The sequence below is a fragment of the Chelonoidis abingdonii genome, chromosome 7, assembly GCF_003597395.2.
Source record: "Chelonoidis abingdonii isolate Lonesome George chromosome 7, CheloAbing_2.0, whole genome shotgun sequence".
NCBI lineage: Eukaryota > Metazoa > Chordata > Testudines > Testudinidae > Chelonoidis > Chelonoidis abingdonii.
In genome coordinates this window covers 86,599,410-86,615,264 of record NC_133775.1, presented here as the reverse complement: position 1 = coordinate 86,615,264, position 15,855 = coordinate 86,599,410, and the positions used below count along the sequence as shown (strand labels likewise).

The window sequence follows — 15,855 nt, the reverse complement described above, 5'->3', positions numbered from 1 at the left end:
GACACAAATTGGTAGGATCTGACAAGGTCAAGCTTTTACACACACTCATTGTTCTTCACCCTATCCATTTAGTCTTATTTTAGGGCATTTCCTGCATCTCTCTAGTCTGATTTTATTAGGGGGAGGGGAGATCAGATCCCTGCAAATTCTCCCTAATCCTATCACACACTAAACCACCTCATTCATAGCAACTCCACCAATGCTGCCTTCTCCATTTCCTGAGTTACTTAGCAACAACCATCCCTCCCCTCTTTCACTCCCCCCACTGTCCATCCTTTCTATTTTTTACCCTTTGCAATAACGACTTCCAGGCTGTTAAAAGCAATGAGGATGCTCTGCATTGTAGGAGAAGCTTTTTCTTTCAACCTTCCTTTCTGTACTTGCCAGATCCTTCTTGCCTCCAAAATGAAAACCTGGGCTGCCTGCATACGTGTAATCAAAGGTTAAAAAGCACCTCGGCTGACACCACGCATGTGTTAATCTGTGCTGCAGCAGTGTGCATCATTTCAACTTTGACCTCAGAGTTAATCTGCATTCAAGCAGAAGCTCCGTTGCTTTATTCTTTTCCCCTCTCTTTTTACCCTCCCTCTCCTTTCCCTTTCTCCTGTGCTGATGGATTGTGTTGTCTGTGTACTGGTGTCTGTGTGAGTATGTGCTTATGTGTGAGTGTGTTTCTCCTTACCTTGCCTGCTTTTCTTGTGTGTGTCCTCCCTCTCTCCCACCCTTTTCCTCCCAGTTATATTATTTATCTAGATTTGGAAGCTGCTGCCTAAGCTGACTTTTTTTTTTATTGTAGTTGCAAAAGGCTTGGGCAGATCTAATATCTGCCCCCTCTGAATATTAATTCCTGCAACTGGGTGCAATGTATCATCCCACTGACGGGACCTCGTAGGGGGGTGGGGTGGGAACCACCAACAAAATAAAAATAAAGAAGGAAAGGGACGGATCCATCTGCAACCAAGAGGAAAAGGGAGAGGGGGGGAGAAAAAGCGAGATGAGTCCTCCAAATCCAACAAGCCTGGGGAGCTCGAATCCTGCATTTTCTCTCAAAATGATGGTGTGGGCACTTGTGCTTCTCTCCCTCATCCAGTGGTAAGATGTGCTTTTCTGCTTGTTTGCTGGGGGGTGGGGGGGAACTAAGATACCGTTTGCAAATGCACAGAGCTGTTGTGAGAATGCTGAAGGTTTAGAGAGTAGCATTGCCTTCATCGATCTCTTTGCTGCTGGGATCTTGCTATGTTTTATTGGCTTTATAATTATTGCATTGAGAGGAATGGGGAAGCAAAGTGAAGGGTGGTACATGCGTGACTTTTGTGTGGAATTTGATCTCATGTTAAGAAAGCCTTTTCTCTCTGGTTTAAGGTTTGCTACAGTGCATGGAGTTATAATATAGCCGTGTTTTGTGGGCATATTTTCACTGTATTCATCCTTGCTTCCTCCTAAGCAGTCACATCATGGCTGTGCTTGGGCTTGTTTGTCTCCAAGACCCTGTATTTACAATTCTCAGTACCAGGATAACAAAACTAGTGCAAGGAATCAGGACCAAGGACAGAGATCCACTTTCGTATGCAAACCTCACTGGCTTGAGGAAGCCCGGACAGATCTGCATGTCTGTTATTGATGGTATTTGGAACAGAGGCAGTCAGCATTGGGATATAGTATCAGGATGTATAATAGCCATATAGTCACTCATGTTTGGCAAATGTTTACACTGGCATGATAAGCGGTGTATTCCTCACACATAGATAATGACGTGTACAGTACGGAAAACCTATGCTTGCTGTGTGTGTCTGTTGCATATATAAATAAAAAAAGAGGGATTGTGTGTATAGGGGGGATGTAAAGGGGTGAAGGTCAGTACTGCTGCATTGCAAAACATTATGCTGAACCAGGCATTCTTGTAAAAACTGTGGACTGTGCATTTAACAGGTTAGGTGACAAAGTATCATTGCATTGCAAAGTATCTAGCCATTCATGGCCTGAGAGAATATTAGCCACAGTCACACAAGGGTGCCTTTCTTTCATGTGTTATTACAAGTAGTATCCCTTCCTCTTTATATTTTTAATAATATTGAAAAACAGATGGGCTCCTGTTTCACATGTACTTTCTTTTTTCACTCCCCCTGCTCATGTGTACTGCCATATTGAAAGCAGGCTCTCATGATTTTAAATAGAAATCAGAATGAGCAGGTCCACTGGTTGGATTTTTCTTTCCCAGGAAGAAAAGCCATTGGTTTTCTCTGTGTAGGGAAACAACAAACATAATGTTATTCACTGTAAGAATGAGCTTCACACAATCCCAGGTGGAAAGTAAAATAACTAGAAATAGAGCAAAGGTGTAATAGTGATGTGAAGTGTGATGAGCCCATGAGGAAACACATTTTGTTTATTTGTAGGAAGGATGTGTAACATCTCTTTGATTTCTTAAATAGTGTTTTACTATTACTATGAATAAAGCAATGGAAAATGAACTTTTACAGCAATTAAAATTAAGAAACACCCTAAATAAATGTTGAGGCCTTCTTTTGAGGTGACCATATCTTTATTTATATCCTTCTATGTGTGTCTTTCTTTTTCTTTACTGGAAAATGTGCACAGTTTACATACACACAGGGTGCCAGACTATGTTGTCATCTTTCTTCAAGTAAAATAAAACCAGTCATTTTTTAACTCTCTTTTACCCATTCCTTTGCTCTTGCTGGTGGATTTTCTGAACACGTTATTGGAGATGAATTTCCTGATGAACTTTTAAAAGACTAAATAAAACTCTTTGAAATGTGAATTCATGATTTTAAATTACATCTGAAGACCCACCAAAAAGTGCTATGTTTTGCTGATAACCAGTTGGTATTCAAAATGGTCCTGTCCTCTCATTGAACTCATATTCTAGAGAGTAAATAACAGAGACATCTTAACTTTGATATTTTAGTACATTAGTATTTGAAAAATAAAGGTGATAATCACTTCATTAAAATCTGTCAGCATAAAAGAGTAACTTTAATTCTAAATGTAATTTAAGAAATTTCTTTACTTCTATTGTGGAGACAATGTTCCTATTAAAACATTAGTCTTGAAACACGTGGAGACATAGTCCTGAGTAGCAGTTATTCATAATAAGATGTGTGTAAGTATTTGTCTGGCATTCTAGTGACATTAACAACTCACCAGACATATTTATGTAGCTTTTGTTTTGAAACACTGAACCATTTGGAGATTATATCTCAGTTCAGATAAGAATTGAAATAAGTTCTGAATGTAAAGCACATGAACAGGCTTATTGACTTCAGTGGAACTGTAAAGTTAAATACGTGTAAGTATTTGCAGGATCTGCCCAAAATAATTAAGCACACAGAAAATATAGCAAAAAAAATTCTCATGAGGATATTTCTCACTACGAAGGCAAATAGCTGCACAGAACAACTTGTGTGAATTGAAATTTCATTTGTTGCACTTTGTGGGCATTTAAAAGCTTTAAGAGAGACTTTTAGAATAATAAAGTAAGTTAAAGTCACTGGGTGAAATTCCAGCCCCATTGACTTCAATGGGACCAGGAGTTCATTCATTGTCTCAAAACAAATGTGATACAACACAGGACTGCTTTACCACTGCAGTTTCACAACATCTATTAGTTTAGAATTTATTTTTTTTTGCACTGCCACAAAGCACATTCTTATGACCCTGCACACTAACGTGTTAAGATATGCTTGTATACAGTTTCATGATGTTCATAATTGTATTGCATATACAGTTTGCCCCCTCACATACACCTGTTCCACAGGAGTGGAACATCATTGACTTAAGTAGAGTTACTTTCCAGTAGTGAAAGCAAGACAAGAATCAGGCTCAGTGTTCATATTTCATATCATATTTGTGCATTAAAATATTTGTTTTTGTAAAAAATTTTAAAATGCTGATAGTTGATGTCAAATAGAACGGCTGTGGTTAACTGCACTGTAGCTCTGGAAAGTTAAATGGATTAACACTTATGACTTATTTGATGTTCCTACGATAATTACATATTTGTTCCAGAGGGACACTATACTGATGAGCACAAATGTTCAATTAAACTCCTTGCACATGCAACTACAAGCCAATGTACATCTAATTACTGCAGCTATTGTCTGTGAATAAGTTCGCTCACTAATTTAGGCCCTTATTCTGTTTGCATATTGTTCATAAGCAGCTTTTGAATTCTTTCAGTATTCTTAGTTGTTGTAGGAATTGTTCATCTGAACAAATCTTATAGTATTGGTCATTTGTGAAATGCTGGACTTTGACTATTCACTTTTTTTTATTTGTGGTGTCAGATCACTCACCTCATTACATGGTAATATTTCTGCTCTGTAACTGGTTAAAGCAGGAACATAACATGCTTCGTAGCAAATAATGAACAATGAACAACAAATATTCATCATGTGTTAGCACGGAAATACTCTTGTTCGCATGTGAATATGGATATTTATTTGAACATGTTTCTCAAACATTCATATAAACAAAGACACATGAAATGTGAGTATATAGCAAGTAAAAATGGGTGTGACTATTGTGGAACTGAACAGTCATTCAGAAACTGAGTAAATATTGCTGAACTTTGGTTTCACAGTATTCACAGAGCTCTTCTTATTATGTGTTAGATTCTGATACTCTCACAAATACCAGCTAGCACTTTATTAATTAAAGGTCCTACTGAAGTCAATGGGACCATTCATGGAATAAGGTGCTACTCAGCAAGAGCAGGATATCAAGCTATGGCCCTATGACAAGGCACAGGCTGAATCTTACTAACATAGAAAACTGCAGTGTAAGAAATGTCATGTTGTAAATGGCTACAGGAAAATGGAATTGATTTTTTTGTTAATAGCTTTTTAGTATTATAATTTTTTAGATTATTGTGAAGCTTGGGGTTCTGACTGTCTTGGATACTGAAGTGTTAGTGCCAACATAATTGGTACAGCACAGGGAGAGTAAGTGTGTGCTTCCCCGCCCAACAAGTATTCCAGAGTTCGGGGACCGTGGCATACCTGAATTAAAGTGTTGTTTAGCTCTTCATACCCATTCTTTCTTGGCCCTTCTGCTGAGACTTCTGGCAAGGGTTCTAGTTTGTATCAATTATGGTGTTAGTTTGTGATGTGGTTACGAGACCAATAGGAACTGGAACTAGGAACAGCCTGTATTTATCAAACTTAGACCACCAAACAGCCTGACATGAGCTGGATTTGACACATTAATAGGGAGGTGAACGTCCCACCAGGATGCCATTATCAATAACTTCATATATCTTAAAAGATAATAGATGACCCACGGAAAGACTCTAGCCTCCTGCTGGCAAGTGTATAAGGGATTTGAGAAACAACATAAGCCCTTTTAGTAACTTCCACTTTAGCAACTACATTACTTATCCATAACTTTCAAGCTAAATTGCTTTTAGTGTACTCCAAATTACATTGGTGAAAATGTAAAGCGATGCTGGAAAGTCTTTCACAGAGAGACTTTATCTCTCAACTCTGAGAGGGAAGAAATGTTTAATAAAAAAAGAAAAGTTTGAGCTTTGCTGTTTACACAGCAACAAATGGCATTTCCAGGATATTAGAATATAAACAAAACTACTCTTTTTATTGTTCTTATTAGGTGATGTTTCTTATATGGCTCATATTACATCTGTGCTCCACAGACTCCACAACCTTCCAGCTGTTGATTCTGGTGTAGAGGTACCTGTGTTACTTTGGTCCCTTTTCTGCTTTTATTCCACCCCAGCAGTTAAGACATACAGAGATATTCTTCTCACAATTCTCAGACTTGAATTCAGTGCTCAGAAGAGGGTTCTCAATGAAGTGGATAGAGGTAAGAATTCACATACTTCTGGGCAGAGAAAGCTCAACTCAAGTGTGTGAGTCCCACAGCAATTAAATCCTAGACAAGCCCCAGCTTATGCCTCTGTGTCCATCAAACAAGGGCTGGTGGCCTCCAGAGCTGATACAGCTTAAGCTAAAGATAGGGCTGTAACAAACTCATATCCTCCGCAGATTGGGCACAGAAGAGAACATGCAACACACCATCTACTGTAATATGTATGCACTCCTTGGGCTTTATTTATTTGCTTTTGTTTCATATTGCTACCATTTCATATCCCTACCTATGTGAACAGGTACTATGGTGATGAGAGTCATGAGTTCTTAGATAGACAGTGTATTGTGGTCCGTATTAAAGCAACAAGAGTTTGTATTTAACAGTCCAATTATTCCTTTAGTAAATATTATTTAACACAGTAACTAGAGTCTGCTGCAGTCTGAATTTCTCTGCTCTCTACCTGTAGTAAGAACCACTGTCTCACACAATAGAGAACTATCATAGGTCTCTGGAGATGCACCCAGGATTCTTACACAACAGCGGCTCCAAACAGACAGACAGACAGATAGGCAGGCCATGGTTAAAAGTGAGAGTGGTAGTAGAGAATGCCTGAGTAGCTATTCCTAGCAGGATGGGAGATGAGGGAGTGTGGAGTTGCGATTTGAAAATAAATACCGGATATAAAATCAATTGTTCACCTAGGCACTATTTAAGATCATTCAACTTTCATATCAGGTTGACTAGACAGTACAGCATATTTTATGGACATTTATAACATTACCAGTTCCTTTGAACATAGATAGTAGGAATTGATTGCCCAGTTCCCATTAATTTCTAATGAGAACTGGACATTCTTGTCCACTAGGTGACTGAAAATCTGCAATGGATACTATGGACCCAGTTCTCTCCTCACACTGGTGTTATACCCATTGAAGTCAGTGGGATCTCACAAGTATAACTGAGAGGAGAATTTGGACAATATAGTACAATTTCTTATAGATAAAGATGTTTTCATAAATAGGAACTTGGAAATAACATTAAGATACACTATAGATGGATGAAAATATGGAATCATAATACATTACATTGGACAAAGCATTTTCCTCAACCTTTTTTTTTTTTAAAAAAAAAACACTTATACTTAAATCTTTCTTTCTTTCTTTCTTTCACTCATTGTAGAAAGCTCTCGGTTTCTAGGCCAGAGAAATGATTTGTCAGATACAGGGCCTTCTTCTATAGTGAAATTCACTCTTGGACAGAGGGCCAGTCTAATGTCTATCATCTACTTAAATTCCACTTTTGCTAACAAAGCTGGTCTTAAATGGGACTTAAGTGATATATACATCTTGTTTTGCCCTCTGGAGATGAGAGTTTCTCCACTTAAGTGCAGAACTTGCATTCTCTGAGTGAAAGTTGCAAACATGGACTGTGAACAATGTGTGGTGTTAATAAAGAAAGAGTCGCATGCTTATTTCAAAACAAAATATTCAAACAACAGGTCCAGTCTTGCCCCCAAAGAAATTAGTGGGAAACCTCCCAGTGACTTTCCAGGGAACAGGATTTGTGCTCATTGACTCAGATTCAGAAGTGATTTGTAAAGTAGTATAAAATTGCTCCCTTAAACTTATTTATATTTACTTAGATCTAAATACATCCATTTGCTGAGGAGAGGAGGTTATAAGAGAGTCCAAGTTCTTGTAATTTGTATGCTGAAGACCCAGAAGAATGCACAAGAACTTGTAAGATAAAAATACTTCCAGCAACACTCTGTGACTTGCTTTTCTTACTATGCTCCTTTGTTTTGGCCCTTGGCACATGAGTTACAGCATGTCAGATTCACTGCGACAAATTCAGATGTGATAGAAGGTGTGAACTGGAGGAATAAGTTACAAGTCGTGCATGTGAATCTAAATGTAACTAAGAACCTGGTTCAGCAAAGCACTGGAACTCAGGGAACCTGGATTATGTTCCTAGTTCTGCCACTGACCTGTAAAATGAGGATAATGATACTGACCTCCTTCATAAAACTCTTTGCATATTACTATTTATTATTGCTATTATTTATTATATTCTTAATTATAAGTCAATGAGACTTTAAGTTAAGTGTATGTTTCCATGCTATACTGGATCAGTCCTTAGACACATTTAGAATCACACACACAATTTTAAAGTTAATGGGACAGATTCTGAAGTCAATGGGATTAATTACATGCTTAATGTGAGTGCGAGATTCCATTTTTTTGCTGTATCATGATACAAGTAACAAATTAAATATAAGAGAGTTTAAGTAACTCCAGAGGGGGAGTCTAAATTGGGGGTAACATGTACATTGGTGGTGTTAGAAGGTGTAAGTTACACCAATTTTAAATCCCTCTAAACTTAATTACTCATTTAGGTGAACTTCTGGCTCCACTGAAGTGAATAGGAGCTTTGCCAGTAGGTCCAAGATTTCACCAATGATGTCCAAAAGTAACTTGCCTCAGATTTATTGCTCAAATCAAAATATAATTAGCCAGAAGATGGAAGCTCCGTCTTCTTTGAAAATGAGAAAAGAATATTGTTGACTTTTCTGAACACTAGAGAAAGCAGTAAGATATTAAATCAGTAAGTGCAATCTTTTCCTTTGAAGGGGGAGTGATTATCTATATCTATCTATATAAAGCTTACCATGTTTTTGGCCAATTCTGAAAATATAGAAATATAAGTAATGCAGCATTTGAGGCCATTTGGGGCCATTTTTAAAAATCTCTGCACAAACACACAAGCATGTTCTAACTGGCGGAGAAAGTAAACAAAGAAAACAGGTGGTGTTGGTAGATTGTAAACCATTTGTCACTTGAGTCTATAACTTGGGAGTGTGGTAAAAATAGATGGATCATCATGTATCAGTGATCATTTATTTATTTGTTTGGTTTTTTAGAAAGCATAAGAAAAGAACATTTGGGCACCCTTGACTACCTTTTAAAAATGTACCAAATAAATAAACAGACTTGTCAATTTTCCAAGATTAAATCAAGTAAGACAGTGATAGGATAAGCATAATAGAAATTAACCAACCTCACAAAAACAGAGGTGATTAGCACACTTACCTGAGGTTTCACAGGAGTCTCTGTTGGAATTGCTTCTATTATGTGATGCGTATTTTCAAAGAGATGGCAAAGATGATTAGAACTTGAGATAGGCACCTTTTTATATCAAAATAATAAGTAAATTATGTATATGAGTAAATAGACAATGCATGTATGTGCAAATTTGATATTTCCATATGTACATAGCCACTTAGTTGTTTTAAAGGCATATATATATAGTGGCTATTTGGACATAAGTTAGGCATGTCCAAATGAAAATACATGCCTAACTGTGAAAATCTGGCCTTTATCTAAGAAAAGTAAATATTACTTTTAAATAAGGCATTATAATCTATTTTATATATGGACAATGTAAAACTAAGGACTCTATTTATACACATGGAAGGGAGGGGAAACCCCTAAGAATGACAAGGAGAACTGGGAACATTTGAAATGAATATTGGAGGGGGAAGATATAATTTTTACATTTGACTTAGGCCTGTTCATATTAAATTGCTAATCTTGTATGAAGTTGTGATTTTTTTATTGGACCTCTTCTTGGAATTCAGCGCAAATCCTTGAGTTGAAAGGCTGGTTATCTTCTTAACCTTTTATGAACTTTCCATGCTTTACAGAAGAAATATCTATGGTACTGTAAACCTATGTAGAGAAACACATTTTAAAGGGCATCTCATTTACCCTAAATAACCCCTCAGAAATAGTACAGTGTTTCTTAGGAATTAGTAGAAAATCAGAACATTAATGTTTTTTCTCAATAATGATTCAATGTTATATTTTTATAACATCAATAGCATGTTCTGGTCATATGAGGCTTTTGTTAATCTGCATCAGGATATCTTCAGAAATAAACGGATATCTGTGCACCCTGGCAGATTGAGGATTAACCACTAAATTGCATTTCCAGTTGACTGATCCTTTCACAAAATGTTCCTTATAAAATCTTGCAAACAATGAGAGAGAGACAGAACATAATTAATGGAGGGTTTTATATATATAAGAAAACCTCATTAAGACATAAGCAGCATTTTATAATAAACATGTACTGTTGTGCTTCTAGGGCCCTGATTCACTGTGCTGCATATCTGACAAAAAGATGTGTCAAAGTAAGTGTGTAAGTCAAAGTAAACATAAGTTATTTCCATTTTTATACTTCTGTGGGTTCCCATCATGAAAAAAAAAGAGAGGTAATTCATTTTTGAGAGCTCTTTAGAAAAAGAGGTGCTATCTTCCAAAAAGAAACAAATGATAAAGGCCCAAATCTCTTCCTGTGCATGGTAACTTGCAGAAGCAGTGCAACAAAACAGAGCGATAAGAGTATCTGGGTCAGGAGGAGATGTTGGTGCTGGTCGGAAGCAATTGTTCATTCTCTTCTCACCTTCCTTTTCCTCTAATCTTCTCCCCCTTTTCACTTCTCTCCTTAGCTCTCACTCTCCCTTTGCCACACTTATTACATCTCTCTATTAAATATACTCATAGTTTTCTCTCTCCACCTTGTTCTTTTTTGTCCCTCTCCAACTCTGACACAAACCAGTGTTCCCCTGTTCTACAAAAGAGGTGAGAATAAGCATGGCCATCAGCTGGTAGTCTAGGTCAGTAGCCACCTGCATATCATGGTGTTGCAGGGCTACAGCTTGTAGGCTCAGAACTTGCAGCAATGCCCAGTTGGATCTGATTCTATGTGGAGGGAAAGGCTGGTTAGAATGAGAAGAGGTTTCTTGAAGGGCAGGGTGGCAGCACTATTGTAAGATAACTCTGGGGTTGGGTGGGGGACTTAGATGCACATGTCACCAAGCTGAGTGTCAAGGTCAACACTCAATTTACCAGTGGAGCTTTCCAATGGCCACTGCTATTATTATTATTATTTATGTATTATTTTATTTATACAATGTGCTTTCTAAACAGTTAAGAAGGATAGTCCCCGCTTTAAGGAGCTCACAATCTAAAGACTAACAAGTAGACAGAGGTCAGGGGAAGGAGAATTACAACAGACAGTGTATATACAAGTCAACTTGCAGACAGTAGTAACAAGTCTTTAAGAGGGACTTAAATGTATACAAAGTAAGGCCTTGTGTATGAACCTGGGGATTCTGTGCCATGCATAGAGGGCTGCAAGGAAGAAGGAATGGAGGTGATCTGAGAAGGGAAGCATCATGTAGAGCTTTGTATTTGGTGACAAGAAGCCTACATTTGATACTTTATTGAATAAGAAGCCAATGAATGGATTCAGAGGGGGGAGTTATATGATCAGACCCGTGGGCAAGGAACACGAGGTTAGCAACAGCATTTTGTATGGATGGAAATGTGTGTGTGTGTTAGGCCAAAGAGCAGGACATTGCAGCAATCAAGGAGGATTATAACAATGCTTCAAATGAGAGATCTGTCTATGGGGATGGAGACAAAAGGATGCATCTTGGAGATGTTGAGGAGGAAGAAGTGGCAAGTTTAGAAATGACCTGGATCTCTGGGACTATGGAGAGGGAGGAATCAAAAATAAAATCCTAAGTGGGTCTGAGTGATGGGGAGGATGGTGATGTTTTAAGAGTGACAGAAGAGGAGGGAAGAAAAGAATGTTTGGGATGGAAGATAAGGCTTCTATGCTGGGTCTATGAAAAATAGAACAAAGCTGATTTCTGTTTAAAAATCCACACATGAACAGGCTGAGAATACATGACTACCATATTAATGTCTCTCTAAACATCAAAACCATGATTTTCATTCTGATTGACTGGAAGCATTGTGGACCAGAATCAGGGTGGGGTTGTGGGTTTTGTTTGTTTTTTTGTTTTTACTTTTTTTGTGAGGGATGGAACAGAAATCACTATTTTTTGGAGGAGATGGAGTTGTAGGAAGAAGGAAGGTTGTCAGCAGTAAAATGTTTTGCAGTCCTGGTGGGTGAAATATAATAAGGCTGCATTGGGTAGTGCCAAAAGTGGCTACGCTCAGCATGAAAACCCCATTGTGCTTTGTGCTGGACCAACACAGAGTTATGGTTCCTGCCTCAAAAAGCTGACAATGAACATTACCTTAACACAGATTTTTTTTCTTTTTCATTTCCCTTCTTTTTCAAGAAAAGGCTAAAATTCCTGACTATGCTGCTGTAAGGATTTTAGGCATTACTTGTGCCTAAAATGCCTTAAGGTCCACCTTAATAAATAAACCTTCCTTTGTAAGTCATTACTGCAGCACATCAGATTAAATCACTTTAAATCCTTAGGGACAAATATTCCTGCTCCACGCAAATCAAAACTAAATAGGCTCTATGCAGAGTATCAAAAAAAGGTTGATGGGGCAGAGGGAAATCCTCCTAACACCCTGATGGTTTGGCACAGAGCAGCTGTTCAGCCACAGTAGGACTTTCCAATCATAGAACCACCAAAGTGCCTCATTTCTCACTTGGGGACTATCATTATAGGAGAAGTCAGTGTAAAAATCTGATCAATCAATTGCTAAAATCGTTGGAAAGACTTCCACTGACTTCAGAGACAATTGAATCAAGACCCTAATGCCCATTCATTCCTTGGCCTCCCTGATGAGACTGTAAATGTGTCTGCCAGTTAATGAAGAATATGGCATTTTGTTATTTTGAATGGGAAAGCTTATGTTGAACTAATTCAAGATAGGCTAGTAGTATCAGCTGCTAACAACTCTTCATCACTACCTAGTCTAGATTTGAATCTATGACCATCCATGATTCATTTTTGTGGTAGCCATTTGTGGTGCCTAAAATGGGGGCTCTCCATGAGTTCTGTCATTAGCTGTATAACAGGGCCAGTCCCTCTGTGGCTGTCTAGGCAACCTGCCTTTTTCATGGTCACTGTGGATGATAAGTGAACATTTGTTCTGTATCTGAAGAAGGGAATTAACAATAAAATTATGTCTGACTGAGCTAGTATTAGGTTTGCATTCTTCTCTTCAATAATGAAGTGAGATCATTAGGAAAGTCTCCTTCATGGCTGTACTGTCATTAGGCCAAGGAGGGCAGTGTGAGGTCTTGCAAGCACTGCTTTCCACTCTACTTCTCGATCCTTCCTTCCCTTGCCACATTTCCCAATGGGAAAGACAGTTCAGCAGTGACTCAGATATCATGTTAGGTAGAACTACTGCACGCTTTAAAGGAGAACATCCAAATAGAACATTATTTGAAAATGTCGAAAAAATCCAAAAATATTTATAACAAATTTGACTTGGTATTCTATTTATTGTTTAACACTGCAATTAAAACTGTGATTAATTGTGACTATTTTTTAATCTAGTTAATTTGTTTGTATTCATTGCTTGAATTAATTGAGATTAGTTGAGAGTCCTACAGGAAAATCAATTCAACTTCCTTGCTGATTGGCTTGTAGAAAGGGTTTGTTAATATCAACCGGGGAGGGGGGGGAGGTATATTGAAGCTTAATTAATGAATGTTTGTGGACATGCTTTGATATCTCTATTGCAAGGTGCTCTACAAGTAGGAAGGCCTACTAAATAATATTTGTAAAGTTCAGTGACTAATTTTAAATGGGTCCACTGTATACTTTACTTGAAAAATGTAGTTCAACTGACCAAATACACAGGAAGTGGCACTGTAGATCTGTACCACCCTGAGGGGAACACTTGTATTTTGGAGGTAGAATGAGCATCTTGGAGCTCCCTCATTGCCCTGGTTTGTACAAGGGAGCACAGTCTGCTATACCACTTTGAGTCAAGCAGCTTTTTCTCAGCATGAAGATCTGCTCTCAGAAAGGGTTAAGCCATTGCTCTGCCTAGTCTCAGCCACTACCACTCTCCTTTGGGCAAGTTGCTCTCAATGCAGAGCATCCCAGTAGTAGATCTTGAGTTTCCCACTTGCAGGCTGACCCTTATGTATGCCAGGCAGGGGAAATGGGAAGGAAAGATGACTCCTTCCTTGCGTAGCCTTTCAAACTACTTGCAGAATAAGGTGCTACTTTGTGGGAATATAAGTGAGAGAATTGGGCCCTGAGTAACCATATCTGCATTTATGTAAAGTGCACTGATGGTCCTTATCCAGATGCCATAAAGGGCTTACTGCCCACACAGTCACAGCTCAGTGACTGACATCCTTTTCTATTAGGTCATCATGGATACCAAGCAACCAAGTACATCAGAGATCCATGATAACCACAACACAGGCAATGTTATTAGAGTAAACAAGAAACAAGTGTCTACACATGCCAATATTTGTAAAGCATATTTTCCCACTCATCAACACAAAGTCACTTAAATACCATTTGTCTTCTTAAAGTATCACACATCATCATTGTGATCAGGACTAAACTCCACATCCACCTCTGCACATTCTGTTTCCTCAAGCATGAGTGCAAACAGGGCTGTGCTGCACATGATATAAATTGGTTTATAGGTGCACGAGTTACTATATACTGTGCATTCAAAATATTGTGAAATCAAATGTATTTTAGAAAAGAATTCAAATAGCTCAGGCTTTGTTCATTTTAACTTCTGTGAACGATTTAACATCATTTAGATCCCTCCTCAAGACATCCTTCTGAGAAGTATTTCAATCAAAATCCTCCCATGAACTGAAAGGAACAAGAAATGAGACTAACATAAACAAACAAGTCCCCTCTGCACTGCTTTTTTTAATCATACCTCAAGATCCTTGCGTATCTGGAGCTTACTTGAACTTTTAGGCTCAGCCTTCAGTATGAGATGTTATATAGGAGCAACACTCAAGGAGGAGTTCTGGGATGGAATTGTGATTCATACTTGCAGACAATTATTCCTGTGCTCTGAAGTAAGTTACTTCTTCCCTTTTAAAGGTACTTCCCTCCTTGTACCTGGCCAGCTACACTGTCCGGTGTATAAGGAGGCTGTAGTCTTGGTTCCAACCCCACCAGTCCACTTTCCCATGGAGGCAGTGTTGGGTGTGCAGCCCCTGCTGTCCTCCTGTGGCACCCAAGCCACAGTTGGAACACCCAAATGCAACCATGTAAGGAGATGAGGAGACCTTGTCTCTTCTGACTCCTATGTGTTCTTTGTGTAGGGCTACAGAAAATCTAGTCCCTGGTTCCTATGTCTGCATTATATTATCATTCCAGTTTGGACTGTATGTTGCCTGGTGCAGTCAACTATCATGAGATCACCCAAGAAATATAAATAATCCTCAGTTTATAAGATTTTTAAAAAAACATTAATTTACACAGAATATGCAGAAAGTCTATTTTCCTCTGATGGAAAACTGTTTTTTGTTAACCTGCCAATACCTGAACCTCTTTCCACAGGGTTCTTGTCAAGGTTCTTAGCTGATCAGGGCCTTGCTAAACAGCTGATTGGAGGCACCGCCAAATCGCAGATTGGATGTACTGACAAACAGCTGTTTGGCAGCTGGGGAAGGTGCTTGGAGGAAGGCAGGAGCCTCAGGGAGGGGATGGAGCAGGGGCGGGAATAGGTGGAGTGTGAGTGGGGCCTCAGAAGAGGGGGTGGAGTGGGGGAGGGGCCTCAGAGCACAGCTGGGTTGCAACACCCTTGGTGAAAAGAAAAACTCAGCATCTATGTATTTGGCTAATCAATTGGGTAACTAATCCATTGTGAAGTCAGCAGCAGGAAGATTTTTCCTTCTCAGCTCTCCTTTCAATAATTTATAATATTTATCTCAGTGCTTCTCATCCACGGATTACAAAGCATTATAATACAGCAAACAAATGTAAGAGCCAGGGTAAGCACCCAGGTCTCCTGAGTCCCATTCCAGTACCCTATACTCTGGTCACTATTGCCAGCCGGTGAGGCATGGAAGATGAGCATGTATGAAATTCACACACAGAAGACATTTACATTTTAATATTTAGATTATTTTTTTAGTTTTACTCATTTTTAACATCACATTTACAGCTCCAAATGAGATTCTAAACATGAAAAACTGTTTGATTAGAGTCTATGCAACAAGTAGTGAATATCC

At 38.5% G+C, this 15,855-nt stretch overlaps 1 protein-coding gene across 2 annotated transcripts in view; it reads left to right on the top strand.

The window, feature by feature from the left end:
* The first annotated feature begins 313 nt into the window (after nucleotides 1-313).
* The window catches only part of GABRG2 (gamma-aminobutyric acid type A receptor subunit gamma2), a 94,508-nt gene continuing 78,966 nt past the window's right edge, over nucleotides 314-15,855 (top strand). For both annotated transcript variants that reach the window (XM_075068086.1, XM_075068085.1), the window contains exon 1: nucleotides 314-1,092. In XM_075068086.1, the coding sequence (XP_074924187.1) occupies nucleotides 995-1,092 (98 nt within the window). In that variant the 5' untranslated portion in view covers nucleotides 314-994. The remainder of the gene's footprint in view (nucleotides 1,093-15,855) is intronic.